The sequence below is a fragment of the Sturnira hondurensis genome, unplaced genomic scaffold (genome assembly GCF_014824575.4).
Source record: "Sturnira hondurensis isolate 20B ecotype Veracruz unplaced genomic scaffold, ASM1482457v3 Scaffold0011378, whole genome shotgun sequence".
NCBI classification, from domain to species: domain Eukaryota; kingdom Metazoa; phylum Chordata; class Mammalia; order Chiroptera; family Phyllostomidae; genus Sturnira; species Sturnira hondurensis.
In genome coordinates this window covers 1,696,157-1,714,472 of record NW_028084009.1, presented here as the reverse complement: position 1 = coordinate 1,714,472, position 18,316 = coordinate 1,696,157, and the positions used below count along the sequence as shown (strand labels likewise).

Here is an 18,316-nt window from a genome sequence, read left to right as displayed (position 1 = left end):
GGGGCAGCGGGAGAGCAGAAAGCCGTGGCAGAGCTGTGCGCGCGCTGTGCACGCGCTGGGCTCGGAAAGGGCAGAGCAGAGCGCTGCCCATCAGAGGTCCGCGGCCGCGAGCTGGACGCCCGGACGACGGGTGCCTGTGTGTTGCACCCGCTCGGGCTGCAGGGCAAGGCGGGCACGGCTGCCTGCCACCACCCCCTCTTCCCGCCCCACGCTCAGTCCCCTCCCTCCGTCCCGCCTCCCGCCCGCCTCCCTCTCTCCGCCGCTGCCGCTCTGCGCTCCCGACGCACTAGGAGCCCGGTGGGGATCGAGAGGCAGAGGCGGACGACCCTGGGTCCGAGTGCGGGAGCTGAGCCGGGATCGGGGACCGAAGTTTGCCCGCGGCTCCGGGAGACGGTACAGAAGCCCCGGGAGGCCACCAGCCCCTTGCCTCCTCCGCCCTCGCTTGGGACCCCCCAGCAGCCCGTGCGACGCTGCCCGGCCAACTCCGAGGTGGGGACGCCGCGACGGGCAACTTGAGGTGGGAACTTTGCGCGCTGCAGCCTCGCCAGGCGCCGCCGAGCCGCTGACCGGCCCCCGCGCCTGCGAACTCGGGCTCGGGAGCAGCTCGGGGCTCCCCTGGGGGACCCCAAAACCTGCCGAGGATGGCGGCTGGGGCGACAGAGGACCTAGGTTCAGTTGTGGGCAGGGCATGGAGCACGCTCGCCGCGGTCACAGTGCGGTTCCAGCTTGGGTTTTTCCCCAGCGGGTCACCCACCGGAGCGAAGTGGGGGGGGGGGGGACTGGGGAGGGGAGTCACCCCGGCAGAGGCTGGGGTTTCTCGCTGCCTTGCGGAGCCCGAGGAGGAGGAGGGAGTGTTGGAGAAGATGGAAGGGCCGTCTGTCCCTCGCTCATTCACTCTATCTGTAGGCACGGATTGGAGCGTCCCACCAATGGGCTTTATTGAGTCATTCATTAACTCAACAAGCTTTTATGGAGTGCCTACTGTGTGCTGAACCCTGGGGAATCCCCAGACAACTCTTTTCACCTGAGGGAAGCTGGGTTGTCACCACCTCAGCCTCAGGGTCCCCATACCCAGGAGGGGCTCAGCCTGGACGGATTGTGGAGTTTGGGGGTGAGAAAGGAAAAGAGAGCATTTCATTCATTCATCCATGGATTGGACAAAGATTGGCTGAGCACCTACTATGAGCAGCTCACCATGCCAAGAGCCTAATCGTCATTATTTCATTCATTTAACAAACAGTTTTTGAAGCCCATACTGGGGAGAGAACATGGAAGGACAGGGATGGGGTGGGGCCAGGATAAAATGGAAGGCAGCTTGCTGGTTAAAGAGAAGTAAGAATTAAGACCCAGCCCCTCCCTGGAGGAGACCCCAGCCAGTGGGGGTAACCGCTCTAGAAGCGCCACCCGCCCCACCAGGGGTGCAGGGCAGAATGTCACTGGATGGACAGGTTGCAGGATGGCCCTTCCTTGGTCATCTAATGCCTTCATTCCTCAGGGGAGAAGGGGGTCTGGAACAGGTCGTTGGCCAGAAGGAAAGGGTCTTGAAGAGGCTGGTGTGGGGTGGATAGCGAGGAGGGCTGGGAAACACTGATCTAGCATAGTGAACACTGGTCTAGCTATGCTTCACTGTGCTTCGTACAGATGAAGGCAGGCGCCCACCCACGGGGTCTGTGAGTTAAGTTGTCCATTCAGGAGGCATTTCCTTCAACGCTTGCTGTTCTTGAGCACTTACGGGGTGCCGGGCAGCAAAGTCACCCAGGTGCATGAGACAGATGCAGATCCCCCTTCGCCGACACCTTGAGATAAGCGCAGGGGGAGGTGAGAGGAGGGAGCTGGAGCTGCTCTGATTCACTGGGGGAGGGGACACGGGGGAGGCTCCCACCTCTATGAATCTGAGCAGAAGCACCAACTTCTGTCACTGGGGTGTGTTTCATACCCAAGTACGTGACAGCAGTTGGAGTCACTCGGGGTCTGGCTCACCAGAGCCTGTCTCTAAGGAAAGTTTGGCACCGTGGGAGACCAGCCCCGATGCTGGGGGCCTGGGGAGCAGCACGTGGCCAGGGCAAGGACTTCTCAGGCTCTGCTGGGCCAGAGCTCCACCCTGCGCCCCGGAGCTCTGCAGAGGCCCCTGCCGAGTGGGGACAGGGTCTGCAAGATGGGCTGGGGTGGCCCGTGGGGATTGCCCTCAGCAGTTGTTCCACTCCCCGTCACAACCCATTCCAGCAGAGAGATGTCTGCCTTGGGACACACTCCAAACCCATGGGGAGCCAGGAATGTGTTGGAAACAAGAGCGCCTTCACTCCTGCACTGAGGCTTGAGAACTCAGGCCGCCCTCCCCCGCCACCCCCGAGCTGCTTGGGGCAGTTCCGGGAGCCAGACTCTGGCTCCATTGCCACCTTGAATTCTCTGCACCAGACACACAGCCTGGCTCTGGCAAGAGGTGAGGCAGATGCCCCAGGGAACGGAAGAACAAGGGCAAGAGAGAGATGTGTCCTGAATTCGGGGCTAAGAGGCCGGGAATTAACCCCCCCTCCCTGGAGCCCTGAAAAGCTGTCCTTTCTCCACATCTCTTTTCTTATATGTGATGAAGAGTCAACATTTCCAGTTGTCAAACATACAGGGGCCTGGGAAGCCACTCTTGGTTGAGTCATTAAACCCAGAAATGGAGCCCCCGAGTGGAAAATGGCAGCTGGGAGAGCCACTCCAAATAAAATTAACAAAAAGGAAGAGGCAAGAGAGTCTAGCTGCACGCGCTCCATCACTGCTGGCCGTTTTGATTACGGAGCAGTCTGGGTGCTGCCCATAGGATCCAAACCGGGCCTCCGATTCTCCCCGCTCTGCGGGGCCCTCACCCCCACACCTCCTTGGACATGCAGGCAGGCCCCACGCCGTCCCTGCTCCCTTGCTCGCCTCCCTCCACCAGCTCACCCCAGAGACTGCGGCCCTAAGTCTTACTAAGGGAAAGGAATTGAGGGATTGTTTAAGCAGGTGTCCCTTTCCTATGTCCCAAGGTCCCTACTTCTCCCCCAAGCCTGCTCCTCTTTTGCTTGTGTCGATGTTCCCAAATTTCACCCTGCAAGGAGGCAAATTAAAAAGGGTTGTCTGGCTCACACCCCAAAACACCTCCTGGTGAAAGGCAAATATGCATTTGGTGTTATTTTGTAGCAGCTGAGTAGGGAGGCCCCAGAGGCTGCCACTGTCTTTTGGGGGGTGGGGGAGGATGACTCTGACATGTTTACTCTTGTGACAGCAGGTGGGGGGTGGAGAGAAGAGTCCAGCTCCCAGAAACTATACTACCCCCTGCCCAGAATTCGGGCCCCAGCTCCGAAGAAGCTGGACTGAGATCCAGCCTGGTTGGATTATGATGAGGAAGGATGATGGATGGCAGGCAGCTAAGAAAGATTCTCCACGTGGGTACAGCATCTCTCAGAGAGATTCAACACGCCAGGAGCTGGGCCAGGCTAATGGCTGAATCCGTTCTGATTAACATTTTAATTGGAGATTAATGCAGCATCACCCAAGACTGAGTCATCCCAGCCAGGAGCCCTAACCCCGGACAGGACTGGACCAAGGGAGCCGCTCTGTCAGGGGAATGTCTCCAGTGTTTGGAGATCAGAAGTTCAAAATGTGTCTCACTGGGCTAAAACCAAGGGGTCAGCAGGGCCGTGGTCCTTCTGGGAGGAATCCATTTCTTTGCCTTTTGCAGCTCCCAGAAGCTGCCCGCATCTTTGGCTCCTGGCCCCGCATCACGCCAACCTCTGCTTCCATCATCCCATGCCCTCTGACTCTGACCCTCCTCCCTCCCTTTAATGAAGACCCTTTTGATGACACAGGGCCACCCAGACAATCCAAAATCACCTGGATCTTCTCTCCATCGCAAGATCCTGAATTTAATCACACCGGCCGAGTCGCTTGGCCATGTGAAGTAATGTATTCTCAGCATCTAGAGGTTAGGATGTGGACTTCTTCGGGGGACCATTCTTCTGCCTACCATAGGGGCGTGGCTCATCAGTTTATGTTACAGGTGGAGAAACTGAGGCTTGGCCATGGAAGGGACTTGACTTCAGGGCCAGGTGAGAGGGAGAGCCAGCCCTGAAGTCCAGTCCCTGGAAGGTGTCTACTCTTTCTCATTCCTCCTTGAGAAAAGGAAATGTGAGGGGAGAATGGGGGGCAGGCCTGCTGCACAAGAGCCATTCTAGCAAACCCGTGTGTGGGGCACAGCTCCAAGCACCTGCAAGGCTGGGGCGGTGATCACCCCAGCTTACAGCTGAGATGCCCCGGCACAGAGAGGTGAAGTCATTTGCTTAAGGGTGTGCAGCTAGTAAATGGTGAGCCAGGGGCCCCACCCTCACCCTGGCTGGTGGCACAGGGGAGCTCTTCCGCCCAGAGGCCAAAAGGGCAACTCGGAATTTGACCAAGCCAGGCGTTTTGTTGACTTCTCACTGCTGCTGTGCAAATGCGTACTAGGAACCACAAGAAATTGTCTGCCTCTCCTCATCCCTCACAACGGTCCCAAAGCTTGCCTGTAGAAAACAGGAGAGACCCGGGTGGTGGTGACACCCCCCCCAGAGTAAAGGACCGTCTGGCTCACAGCCCCAGAAGACCTCTGGGGGAGGCAGGGAAATGCAGAGTCAAAGGTGTGTGGTTTGGAGTCCCACAGACTTATTCGTTAGATTTTGGCTTCATCACTCATCACCAGAGTTGCGAGTTTTCACTTCCCAACACCTCAGTTTCCTCATCTGCAAAATGGGGGAGTTAACGGTAATGCCTGCCTCTTTGGGAAGGGCTTCACAGCACCTGGCACTTAGTGGGCAATTCAAGGGGGCTGCGATCTCCACTCTTACGGTACTAAGACCATTCAGCTCTCTCCCTGCAGCCTCCCTCCCACTTAGAAAAAAGACAGAGAGCTAAGGATGGGCATAGGATGCCGAATCCCCTCCCGTTCCCCCCTCTCACCCCAACCGGAGTCACACCCTGACCACCGAGCAGCCTCATGGTGAGGCTGCCGCTCGGAACTCCTTACGGTTTAAATGATCATTCATTTTTGGAAATGGATACTCAGCCCTCAGCCATTGCTGTGGCCATCACCTTTCTCCCAAGAGGGAGGACGAGAGATTGCATGGGAGTGTCAGCGGGTCTGCTGGCTCACAAAGGGGAACTTGACCGAGACGTGCCCAACGCAGAAGCCTTCCACTTCTCCAGTGAAGCTCCCCAAACAGGGGACCCACAGAGCCTTCCAGAACCCCAGGGACATTGAGAGGGTGGGCAAGGGGCTCCCCTCCAAAGTCTAGAGCAGTTCGTGCGCCCCCAGCTCCTGTGGGATCTCTGGACGATCATGGTACCCCCTCTTTCTCCCGAGCATAGGGGAGACTTTCGAAGGGACCCTGTCAAAATGCCCATTCTGGGGCCCCCCTCTCAAGCACTCTGAGTGAGCAGGTCTAGGGAAAGCCCAGAAACCTGTATCCGCTGAGCACCAGAGTGATTCGGGACCTGGCGGCTTGGCTGTTCTTGTGTTCATTCGTCTTTCTGTTTACTTGGATCAAAGCCCAGGCAGAGTTGTGTTAACCACACTCCCTCCTTCACTCTTCCTCCTCGGCCTGTGCCAGGCCGTGTCATTCATTGGCCCCTTCATTCCAGTCCCCACTCCCCGTGCTTGTTCCCCTCTCCCTCCGCTCCCCGGCACCCTCCCCGTGGTTGGTACAGATCTTTACGTGTACGCGAGTCTCTGTAAGATACACAATGCTGTGGGTGGTCATTTACATCAAGAGCCAGTGCTGTAAACTTCTGTTTCAAGCCCCACATGGTTTTGAGACCTCAGTGTATTACTAAACCTACGTCTAGTGCGTCGCTTCTGGTTCCCGTGCCATCAGCAGGACTCCCTAGTCCGTCCCCCAACCCCACACTTAGACCCTAGGGGACCTAGTTTGACACGCAGTTAGGGGTGCACAACAGATGTACCTTGTATCTCTCATACATCTGTTGCCCCAGAAGCGGGTCCTGTGTCACGGGTTTGAGTGCAAATAATTCACGGCTGGCAGTGTCTGCCAAGACTGCTGTGAGTCCAGACCCAGGAGACCAACCCCGCAGTGGGGTTCCCAGGTCCCAAGGCATCAGCACCCTCCATTTCCCTCAGCACCCTGGGGGCTTTTCCAGAGGCTGCACCTGGCCACACTCCCTCCAGCAGTGTGCTCTGGGGGTCAGACAAGGCTGGGTTCAAATCCCACTGGATCAGGTCAGGAAAGGAGTCACCCTTGGCTGTTGGAGGGGAGTGACAGGCAGCCCATCCCATAGCTAATAATAATATAGCAGGTGTCCGTCACATGTCAGGCATTGGGGCAATCACATCACCATGTCATTTGCTTTAGTCTTTACCACAACTCAAGAAACTGGGAGCTATTCATAGTCCCACTTTACAGATGAGGAAACCGAGTCTCAGAGGTAGGAATGACTTGCCTGAAGTCACAGCAACTGGCCTGGATCCCAGGTCTCCTGATTTCAGAGCCAGTGGTTCTTCTGCTTCCCCCGCTTGGGACGGTCAGCAAGTTGTCCATCGAGCTGGCTGCTTCTTCCCAAACATCCACAGACCCTCAGAGGTCATTTGGCCTGATCCACAACGCTCTCAGAGTGATAGACCTAACCCTGAAGAGAAAAGTTAAAAGACAGATTGGTCGTGAGGGTATCAGACTGGGTGAAAAGTGGCGTTATTTTGCAGAAGCTGGACTTGGGGACACGTTTGATTTATCACCGTCACTTGAGACTCTGGAGTCTAGAGCATGTGGAGCCGCCCCCCCCACCCCCATCCCCAGCCCCAGCCCCCGCCTCACACACCCATCAGATTGGATACAAGGAGAAGCGTGCCTGTTCTGTGGTTAGCAAATTCCGGTGTCTGGCCCACCAGGTACATGGGGACTGAACGAAACACCCTTTCCCCCACCCCCCTCCTACCAAACTGTCTGCTGAGACAGGATGACTCTGGACACCACACGGGATGCGTAGGCTTTAACTCACAACCTACATGAGTCAAGAGGGAAAGGAAGGAAGGATCCATTGCTCATCGCGGAAGCTTCCTGCTGGAGGGCGAGCAGGCAGGCTGGAAGAAATTCCTCAAGAGAAGAGGGGATTGTTTCTGTGGGGCTGGTACGGGAGCTCTCCCGGGCTTGCAGGACCAGAGCAATGTCCTTTGGCTCCATCACTACTCTTGCCAAATAGATTGTTGTTTGTTCCTCTTGATAAAGACAGAGCAGCAGAGCTGAAAACGGTATCGCTGACGTGAAGTCGCCTGAAAGGGACCCTGTGGCTCCTGCAGGGGGCCGTGGCGGCTTTGCCCAAGGAGATGGGTTGAAATTTTAGGGCAAGTTAAAGACAATCCCAACACTCTAAAATCAAATCATTTTTTTATTTCAAACACATGTGTACCCTAATTCTCCAAAATTCAACCTGTGGAACTAGTTTTCCCCAAAGATGAATGAGTGACGGTTTGCTTTTGCAGAAGAATCGCAGTTAGGAAAGACCCCCTTTCCAATGTGGAAACCCTCCTGGCTCCTGTTGTACACTGTCTCATCCAGACAGGTGTCTGTGTGCATGTGTGTGTTTCCCCTGAACTTGTCCAGAGCACAGACTGACAGACACTCGGGTATTGGAAATAGGTGTCCATGTGGAGTTGATGAATTTTGCTGGTACCACGTGCTTCCATGGGGGACTGGGCTGGGGCTTTTAAAAAGCAAAGTGTCAGCCTCTTATTGCTTTTCCTACGGAGTGGCTTAATTCTGGAGAGCTCGGTGGCTATAATCTGAGGGTCTCAAGCTCAAAGGTCTTCGGGGGCCAGAAAGGAAACACATATGTGAGTCAAGTAGAGTGGGTGTTAGGGGGACAACAAGGAGAGGTGGGGACTGTGACGACTGGCACATCGGCATGCCCTGCCTCAAGGGGACAGCCATTTTCTGCTGGAATTTGGGCCAAATATTGCCAGAGTGTCCGGTTTTCCAGAGAAACCAAGAATATGAATGCTTACATGAAAGTTCTCCTTTTTTGAAATCTGCTCCAAGCCAGGCAAAATACTTGTGAACCAAATCTGGCCTATGGGCTACGAGTGAGTAGGCACGCTCATTCTGGCCCTGAGGGTTGGGAAAGAAGGAGCCTGCATCAGCGGATATTTTGACCTCAGTTTCTCGGAAGTGCCCTCCCCGTGTCGGCCTCAGCAGCAGGAAATATATTTATTTAGCCGGCACTTCTTTGAGTTCCCGTGCAGCTGGGCACAGGGATTCAGAGAGGACTGAAGCACAGCTTCCCCTCAAGGAGCAAGGAGTCCAATAAAGGGGCCAGGCTTGCACACAGATCATGCTAAACCTGGGTGAGAAGTGCATTGAAGATAAATGCACCATGAAGAGGGATGGAGGGAACTCGATTTAGCTGGAAAAGCCCAGGAAGGCTTCCTGGAGGAGCATGCATGTCTGTCCTGGCTCACTCCTGTGTCCTCAAGATGATGTTTCCTGATCCGTGAATGAATACGGCACTGGTGTCATAACTGCACTTTGGATACTGTTATTTATGGCAAATGATACGGGTTTTCTGGTTATGGAAGCTACACAGGTATTCCTTTAAGACAAATACAAATAGTAATCATAATTATTTCTGAGCACCTACTATGTACCAGGCACTGTATTAAGTGCTCTTGGGCACATAATTCGTTGAAGTATCTTGATAATTCTATGAAGTAGGTTGTGTGGTTGTACCCATTTTACAGATGAAGAAACTAAAACACCTCAACACTGAGTAGCCCGCCCTGGCTTGGGCTCCAAAGTCTGTGCTCATATTCACAACACCAGGGCTTTTCCTCCTGGGCACCATGGACCTTGGGGGCTGGATAATTCTCCACTGTGGGGTCTGGCCTGCGCGTTGCAGGAATTTTAGAAGCATTGTTGGCATCCACCAGACGTGACCATCAAAAATGCCTCCAGAATTGCCTCCTTTCTCAGCTGCATTAATACCGAAGAAAAAGTAGGGCTGATGCACAATAAAGTGTGCAGTAAATGGCATGAGAACGGTTGACCGGCAGCCCCACAGGCTGCCAGCTTTGCAGGGTCAGGGCCGGTCTGGTTCTGGGCTCGGCTGCGAATCCCTAGTGCCCACAGCGTGGCTGGCACCCAGTAGCTCTCAGTATATTTATATAAATGAGGTGGATGTGGAAGAACTGTAACATTTAGGAGATGCTGCGGGATGGTGTTGCTATTTTCACTCTGAAGTGAGTGTTTCAGTCAGCTCGGGCTGCTGTAACAAAACACCGAATGGGACGGCTCACAAGGAGACTTTCATTGCTCCCAGTTCTGGAGGGGGAACTTCCACCATCAGGGCGCCAGCCTGGTGGGGCTCCCGGGAGGACCCCCTTCCGGGCCTGTAGGTGATGCCCCCTGACTGTGCCCACACAGGGTTTGGGAGAGGGCTCTGGTCCCCCTTCCTCTCCTTGTAGGGATACTAATCTCATCATGGTGACCCCACCCCATGTAAAGCCAGTCACCTCCTAGAGGCCCCCCTGCCAGGAACCTGGTCCCATGGCCGGGCGGGGTGCCGGGGACAGGTAGGGCTTTTCCCTATGCATTTGGCCGACACACTCAGTCCCTAACAGCAAATATCTGCGGAATTAACACTGTCAGCTGAGACTCGGGACTCACTGAGGGTCTTTCCTCCCTTCTCCCCCTCCAGGCCCGAGAGGCATGTGAAGACCCAAAATGACCCTCCTACCGGGAGACAACTCTGATTACGACTACAGTGCCCTGAGCTGCACGTCGGACGCCTCCTCCCACCGGGCCTTCTTCCCGCAGAGCCAGTCGCTCAAGGGCGTCTTCTACCGCCGGGCCCAGCGGCTGCGGCCCCAGGACGAGCCCCGCCAGGGGGGCCCGCCGGACCGGCGGCGCATCATCATCAATGTGGGCGGCATCAAGTACTCGCTGCCCTGGACCACGCTCGAGGAGTTCCCCATGACGAGGCTGGGCCAGCTCAAGGCCTGCACCAACTTCGACGACATCCTCAACGTGTGCGACGACTACGATGTCACGTGCAACGAGTTCTTCTTCGACCGCAACCCCGGGGCCTTCGGCACCATCCTGACCTTCCTGCGGGCGGGCAAGCTGCGGCTGCTGCGCGAGATGTGCGCCCTGTCCTTCCAGGAAGAGCTGCTGTACTGGGGCATCGCCGAGGACCACCTGGACGGCTGCTGTAAGCGCCGCTACCTGCAGAAGATGGAGGAGTTCGCCGAGATGGTGGAGCGCGGGGACGAGGAAGACCCGCTGGACAGTGACAGCCGTGACAGCGAGGGCCCAGCGGAGGACGAGGGCCGCCTGGGCCGCTGCATGCGGAGGCTGCGCGACATGGTGGAGAGGCCGCACTCGGGACTGCCGGGCAAGGTGTTCGCCTGCCTCTCCGTGCTCTTTGTCACCGTCACCGCCGTCAACCTCTCCATCAGCACCTTGCCCAGCTTGAGGGAGGAGGAGGAGCAGGTAAGAGCCCCTAACTGTGTGCAAGGAGGCGCGCTGCGGTGAGGGAGGGTCTCTCGGGACAGGAGACAAAGCTGCCTGCTAGGCCACGTCCTCCCAGAAGTCCACGTCCTTCCCAGTGCACACTGTCACCTCCTCCAGGAGGCCTTCCCTGACTGCGCCGGGCGAGTAGCATGCTCAGTCCCTCCGGACATCATGCATACATGTGGATGTCCACCTCCACGTTCAAATACGAGCTCTCTGCCTGTCCCGGTCTAGACGCTGTGCCCCAGCGTCTAGACCAGTGCCCAGCACCACCAGGCACACTGCCACTCTGCTGAATAAATGAAGGAACAGGTGACTAAACAGATGGTGTGATTTATGATGTGTCTGGCCCCGCTCTGAGCACATGACATGTATCATCGACATTTATTTCACTGACTGAAGTCCTTTCTCAGCCTTCCTAACTCCTTTGTATAAAAATATCCCAGAAGCACTTTCTGGGTTCTGAATGTAACTTTTTTGATAGGCGTGTGCGTGTGCACGTGTCTTCAAATGGTAAGCGTTTCTTTGTGTTAAGTAAGAGAAGGCATGGATTGTGTTTACTCGGGGGCCTGACATGGGATGTGTGCTCAACTCTCAGGGCTGCCACTTAGTGGGTGGGTCAGAGGAACCAGGGCTGGGGCTGCGGCCTGGCACACCCCCAGGCTTTTAGATGAGTCTCTAAGCAGCCCTGCGTGGGAGGTGTTCTCTCCCCCACTTGACAGATGAGGACACTGAGGCAGAGCAGCTGGCCCAGACCCAGGTCTGCCTGCGTCTAAATTCTGTGTCCTTCAATGTGGAACAATGGGTTCCACAGGGTAGCCCCTCAATAGCAGGTTACTGGCCCCTACTGTACTCCCTAAAATCTTGACTTGGTTGCCAACATTTAAAAGTAAGGTATTTTTCATTTAAAAATTCACACGCCGCCCTGGCTGGTATAGCTCCGTGGATTGAGTGCAGACCTGGGAACCAAAGCATTGCCGGTTCGATTCCCAGTCAGGGCACATGCCTGGGTTTCAGGCCAGGTCCCCAGTAGGGGGCACATGAGAGAACATCATTCAACACACATTGATGTTTCTCTCCCTCCCTCTCTTTCTCTTTCCCTTCCCCACTCTCTAAAAATAACTAAATAAAAAAATCTTTTAAAAAAATCAAACTCCCAGCTTCTCTTAAAAATCTATGTGGTTGGGCCTCCTAGCCTGCCCCCCTCGACCCCCGCCCCCATGCACACAGCAACTCTCGGTGGGAGCTGAATCCGTGGGACATTTGCTCCCCAGGTCAGCCCCCTTCTGTGTGAGATCCTTCCCCCACAGGGGGTTTCTGGGAGCAAGTTTGAAGACAGACGGGGAGGTTTAGACAGGTACACGTTGTATAGGCATTGGAGAAGTAGGTATGGCAGTACAAACCAAACCTAAATATCATGCCAGCCGGCACTTATTGAGCACCGACTGTGTACCCTGCATGGGACCTTAGAGCTACTGACCACGTGCAGGGTTTTCCACACACAAACAGTATGGAAGAAGGAGCAATGCTCTTGCATCTATAACCCGCAGAGGTTTTCTGGCACTTTTTTTACGTGTTGAATTTTAGAAACAAGCATGAAGACAACGGCAGTCAGCAGTAAAGTTAACCATTGGTCATCATAAAGGGAAGCGAGGCAGAGAGCAGGACAAGAGCCAGACGGCCTAAAATTTCCCCCACTCGGGCTGTGTATCTAGAGGCAAGTTACTTAACCAATCTGTGCCTCAGCTGCCTCACCTCCCCCCCAAAACACTAAGAAAACGCTCATCATTTGAGACCTGTCTGGAAGTACCCAGACTTTGATCAGTAGAGATTTCATTTCAGCTCCAGCCTACCCAATGCTGATGTCACCGGGAAATACAAGTCAAGCCACTGTTTTATTCAACTTCTGATACTTGACCTTTTCCAGGATGCAGTGGCAATACTATTCTGTGACTCCCTTTGGGGGACCAGTGGGGCTCCCTGTCTCCCCTCCTCCTTGAGCACACGTGTGATTGTCTGCTGCATGCAGGCGCCACAGGGGAGGCTGGGCGACCAAAACAAGTCATCTGGCCTCAAGGAGCTCCAAGTCCAGTGGGGGGAGGACAGTGACACCACCTCTCCCACCCCCACCCCACCCCCCGGCCACCACACCATGACCATAAGCATGACCATAAACTCTAAGGAGCTTTCCATCCCAGAAGTCTGGGACCTCGGGGCCCCTCCAAGTAAATGTCTGTCCCTCCATCCCCCGATGCTTTTCTGGAGAGAGAGAGAGAGCTGTTGGAGCAGGACTCAGGGAGCCCAGCTGCGCCCAGGACCGCAGGACGCCCCCGGGTGGCACCGTCAGTGCCTTCCTCCCTGCCGGAGGCCCCTTCGAACTTGAGGCCCACGGCCATCCAGTTACATTCCTCAGAGACCAGCTGGTGGCACACCTGCCAAACGCAGTGCACAGATGTGTCTGCAAGGCCCGTCGAGTGTTTCCTCCGTACTGAATTATCCCAACAGTTAAAACCCAGGAGCTTTCACAGAAAACTCCAGATTTCCAGCCTCTCTCGAAAGCTTCAGGGAGGCCCTCTCAAGCCTGAATTACTGATTCGGAGGCGACAATCAAGGGGGGCATGAATGATGGCCTTGCTCTCTGGCCGCCTCCACCCCCAACCGCCCCCCTCCCCCATTCCCATTGCCCACCAAGCCCTGAGCTTCCACCCCTGTCTGAGCGCCAGCCGGCGCTCTTCCATCCATCCAGGTAGCAAATGTGAACTGATCACCCACAGCACACCGGACCTTTTTGGGTGAACGAACTGCCCCATCCTGTGGGGGCACAGTCTGCTGGGACAGGGAGTGGGGGCAGGGGGCAGAGACAGACAACAAACATGTGTGATGCCCCTGCCGGTGGGCTCAGTTGGTTGGAGCATCATACACCAAAAGGTCATGGGTTCGATTCCTGATTGGGGCACATGCTTAGGTTGCCAGTTTGATCCCCAGTCTGGGTGCGTATGGGAGGCAACCAATCAATCCTTCTCTCCTGCACCGATGATTCCTCTTTCCCTTTTTCCCTCCCTGCCTCTTTCTGTAAAAGCAATGAAAGAAAATGTCCTTGGTGAGATTAAAAAAAAAATGAAAAGATGATAAACTCCGTGAATAAATAGAGCAGTGTAGGGGACTCAGGTGCAAGACCAAAGGAGGAGTGATTTTAAGCGTGGGGGTTCAGAAGGGCCCCCCTGGGGTGATACCAAAGCAAAGAGCTGGAGACAGGAGGGCAGAGACGTGTGAGTGTGCAGGGAAGCAGGATCCGGCCAGGAGAGAAGGTCCAGGCCAGGCCAGGGGGTGAGCCGGGGCTGTAGGGGGCGCAGTCCCGTGAGGCTGGAGCAGACCAGCAAGGTGGGTGAGGGCGAGGAAGTGGGAGAGGTGGCAGCCCACCATGTAGGCCTGGGAGACTTGCCCTGTCCCTTTGAGTGGAGGAGGTGCTGAGCACGGGCGACCGGGACCTGACTCGTGCTCAGGGTCAGTCCCTCCGGCTGTGTGTGCAAAATGGATACGAGGGACAAAGCAGCGTAGGGAGGGGCGCCCGCACCTGTCCAGGCGCGAGAGGATGGCGGCCAGGCCAGGGACATAGCCTGGAACCACTTTAAATAAAGAGCCGCCAGGACTTCTGGAGGGTTACATGGGAGGTGTCGGGAGGAGGCCAAGTCTCCTGCCCTGCGTAGGAGGTGGGGTCACTGCTTGCTAAGAAGGGGAACCACAGGCGGGCGGGTAAAATCGGGAGCCTGAAGAAACCAGATCTTCTTTCATTTTTATTGAATTTACTGGGGTGACATGGACTAATTAAAATTATACAGGCTTCAAGTGTACAGACCTATAAATTAGATCTTAATTGTTCCCACCACAAAAAGAAATGATAATTATGGGGTGTGATAGCGGCTTCAGCTCTACAGCGGTAACCATGTCACGATGTGTAGATGTATCTGATCAGCATGCTGATACCGTAAGCTTCCACGATGTTTCATGTTAATTATACCTCAATACTAATAAATTGTAAAATAAATCAGGAGCTGGTTTGGGACATGAGTACTTTGTGACTCCCATCAGATACCCAAGGGGTGATATCAAGAAGGCAGCCCAGGCTGTCTGGGGTCTGAAGTTCAGGGGCAAGGTTGGGGCTGGAGAGAGAGATGGTCAGCCTTGAGATGGGCCCTCAAGCCCTCGCGACCGCCCGGGGTGGGGGGTGCAGCTAGGGAGAGGCCCCAGGGCGGGACAGCACAGACGGGCAGGTTGGCCCAGCCCAGGCCACCTCTCCTCGGGTAGCGCAGGGCCCAGCCCCGGGGCACCAGTCTCCCTGCCAGTGGGACCACTGCTGACCTCTCTGGTGACTGACCTCTCTGGTGACTGTCCCCCACCCCAGGGCCAGTGCTCCCGGATGTGCCACAATGTCTTCATCGTGGAGTCGGTGTGTGTGGGCTGGTTCTCCCTCGAGTTCCTCCTGCGGCTCATCCAGGCGCCCAGCAAGTTCACCTTCCTGCGGAGCCCGCTGACCCTGATCGACCTGGTGGCCATCCTGCCCTACTACATTACCCTGCTGGTGGACGGCGCTGCCTCCGGCCGCCGCAAGTCAGGCGCGGGCAACAGCTACCTGGACAAGGTGGGGCTGGTGCTGCGGGTCCTGCGGGCGCTGCGCATCCTGTACGTCATGCGCCTGGCCCGCCACTCCCTGGGGCTGCAGACGCTGGGGCTCACGGCCCGCCGCTGCACCCGCGAGTTCGGGCTCCTGCTGCTCTTCCTCTGCGTGGCCATCGCCCTCTTTGCCCCCCTCCTCTACGTCATCGAGAATGAGATGGCCGACAGCCCCGAGTTCACCAGCATCCCCGCCTGCTACTGGTGGGCTGTCATCACCATGACAACTGTGGGCTATGGCGACATGGTACCCAGGAGCACGCCCGGCCAGGTGGTGGCGCTCAGCAGCATCCTTAGCGGCATCCTCCTCATGGCCTTCCCGGTGACCTCCATCTTCCACACCTTCTCCCGCTCCTACCTGGAGCTCAAGCAGGAACAGGAGAGGGTGATGTTCCGGAGGGCCCAGTTCCTCATCAAAACCAAGTCGCAGCTGAGCGGCATGTCTCAGGACAGTGACATCCTGTTTGGAAGTGCCTCTTCAGACACCAGAGACAAGAACTGAGCCCTGAGGACACACCACGCCGCCGCCGCTGCTGCTGCTGCTGCTGCCGCCGCCGCCAGGACACCCCCAGCCCTGCCTGCCCTCCGTGGCTTGAAGCCATCACTGCAGAAGCCTTCAAAGGCACGTGCTGATTCTGAATGTGTCCCTGGCAGAGGACCGACCCAATCCACACCCCAGGGTGTTCACAACACCCGCAGAGGGGTGTGGATTGCCCTGAGCCCAGCACACAGCCATGACGGTCCCCCTTCCGTGCCCCAGCCCGCCAGCCTGTTTCCCCAGATAAGGAGAGGGCTTATTCTCTCCACCATGTAAATACGCCCAGCAAAGACTCGCTTTATTGGCTCTGCCTGGAGAAAAAAGCGCAAACGGCCGCAGCAACGTGTCTGTCTTTCCTGTGGATCCTGTGCAATGAAAGAAAACTGGTGGTGAGGAGTGAGAAGCCTGCCATGAGCCCTCTGAGGACAGGAAACTGCATTTTCCATCAGAGCCAGACAACGTGGGAACCAGAAGTAAAAGGGCCTGTCTCCTTGGGTCCCTCAGGCCTGGTGGGGCCCCCATGGGGTTGGAGGGGAAGGGAGGGAACAGACACCTTTGGGAAAAATTGTCAGTAAATACCGAACTTCCACTCTCTTGTTTCTCTTTGACTCGTCCCACCTCCGTGCCTCGCGTTCTCCCTTGTCTTCTCCCCCATCCTCTCCCATGTGGCACCGTCAGGCCTGTGTTCTCAAACTTGCCCCCGAGGAACCCCTCCCAGCTGAGTGCACGCCAAGAAGCCCATCAGCACTGCTGACTGCAAAGGTGAAATCGCTTCATGTTCTCTTTAAAACATACTGTGTGTGTTCCATTCTATTCCACATTTATTTGAAATTTTTTAAAAAAACTTTAAGTTTTTTACCCATATCGAATCTAAACCTAGAATGAAGCTGAAGCTTCCGGAAGGTAGGTCTTGGTTCCCTGGGCAGTCTGAAAAGCATAGTCTGACGCCCCCAGAGGATTCCCCGTGGGCCCCAAAGACCTACAGGGCACCCACCGCCAGGAGCACCTCCTGACCTGATGTGCTGTGGGTGACCCGTGGTAGAGGGAACCCCAGGCCAGCCCACCAGATTAACTCAGCTCTCGGGGGTCCGAGCCCCTGGGTGCGAGACACAGCGAGGGTGTTTCACCCCAGGTCATGGTCACAAGCCTGTCTTCACCCTCACAGACATGGCAGAGCCCCTTTCTTCTTCGCCCTTGGCCACAGCCCCTCCCCTCGGCCAGCGGCATAAAGCATGCTGCCAGCCAAACCCGACCACCGGCTGTCCTGTCTAAATCCTCCAGAGTCTGTCCCCCACGATGAGAATAAGACCCGAAGGCCCTGTGTGACCTGGGCCCCACCTTCCACCCCAGCCCCCACCTCTATTTCGCGCACTCCACCCAGCCACACTGGCCTTTGTTCTGCTCTGTCCACGAGCCTAGCCCATTCCCATCTCAGGGCCTTCACACCTGCCACCCATCTGCAGGGGCTGCTCTCCCTATAGAACAGGGCATGGCTGGCTCCTTCGCACCACCTCCCTGACCACCTCGCTGAAGAGTCCGCTCCGGCGTCCGGGCTGCCACCTTCTCTCCTGCCCTGCTGCATCTTCTCCATCCACTCACCAACCTCTGATGTCACCTCATTCATTTCTCTGCCGTCAGTTAGGGCCAGTGCTGCGCTGGCAGGGGCTCAGCCACGCGGCTCACCGCTGACCTCCAGCAGCCAACACGGGAGCCGGCACCTGGTAGGTCCTCAGGAAACATTTGCTGAATGAACGAATGAGTGAAAAACAAAGGGAAACAGGAGAGAGGGCCAGGAAGCAGAAAGGCATCTGCTGTTAACTTCGGGTGCTGCACCTCCCAGCACCTCTCCTGTCTCTCTCCCCGTGGGGGCAGGGTGGGCGCCTCCCAGCACGATATCACAACACACACGGTGATGCGGAGGGGAAATATCACTTGAGTCACGGGGGCCTTGTTAAAAGCTCCCCTGACACCTGCTTCCATGAGTCACGCCTGAAAAGTAAGTTTCCCCACTAATTAGTTCTACCTTCCCAGCCGGGGGGCCGTCAGAGCGACCGGCACTCTGCCGTCATGGTAACAATACCTTAGATTTACAGAATGACCTTTCTGTCCCCTCCAAAGTGGCTGGGAAAGGCAGGAGACCATTGAGAATGCTAAATAGAAAGACACATGAGACACAAAAAGGCATAAGATGGAGCCCTTTAAAATTCAAGGGAGTGGAAAGCCAATACCGTTTGGGGTGAAGAAAGAGATCTAAATGGGGTGAGTGGGGCAGCGCTGGGAGGGGACCCCCCACCCCCCACTGAGAACAGAGGCGTGGCTGTGCAGGGAGAAGCTGGGGTCACCAAAGGTCGAGATTCCCAGCGTTTCGCAAAGATTCTAATCGGAGCTGGTGACTGAGGCAGAGGCGCGGCCTCGGGCACCTCTCAAGGCCCCCCTTGAGGGACAAGGGGGTTCTGGGCACTGACTTGCACAGCCAGAGGGGGGCTGAAGGGCCCTTGGCCCTGATGAAGAATCGGGGGGCCTCAGGACACCTAACTGGCCACTTCTAGGACTGTGGCCAGCTGGATGGTGAGGGCTTTTCCACGTTTTTTCA

At 56.2% G+C, this 18,316-nt stretch overlaps 1 protein-coding gene across 2 annotated transcripts; it reads left to right on the top strand.

Annotated features, from left to right (window-relative positions):
• Positions 1 to 306: 306 nt before the first annotated feature.
• Positions 307 to 16,025, top strand: KCNG1 (potassium voltage-gated channel modifier subfamily G member 1). 2 transcript variants are annotated; one of them, XM_037059905.1, is made up of 3 exons: positions 307 to 489; positions 9,700 to 10,493; positions 14,917 to 16,025. In XM_037059905.1, exons 2-3 carry the CDS (start codon positions 9,726 to 9,728, stop codon positions 15,685 to 15,687), a joined length of 1,539 nt encoding a protein of 512 aa, XP_036915800.1. In that variant the 5' UTR covers positions 307 to 489; positions 9,700 to 9,725; the 3' UTR covers positions 15,688 to 16,025. The 2 variants fall into 2 exon arrangements, with proteins under 2 accessions (XP_036915800.1, XP_036915799.1); XM_037059904.1 differs by having other exon boundaries at positions 307 to 517.
• Positions 16,026 to 18,316: the final 2,291 nt, after the last annotated feature.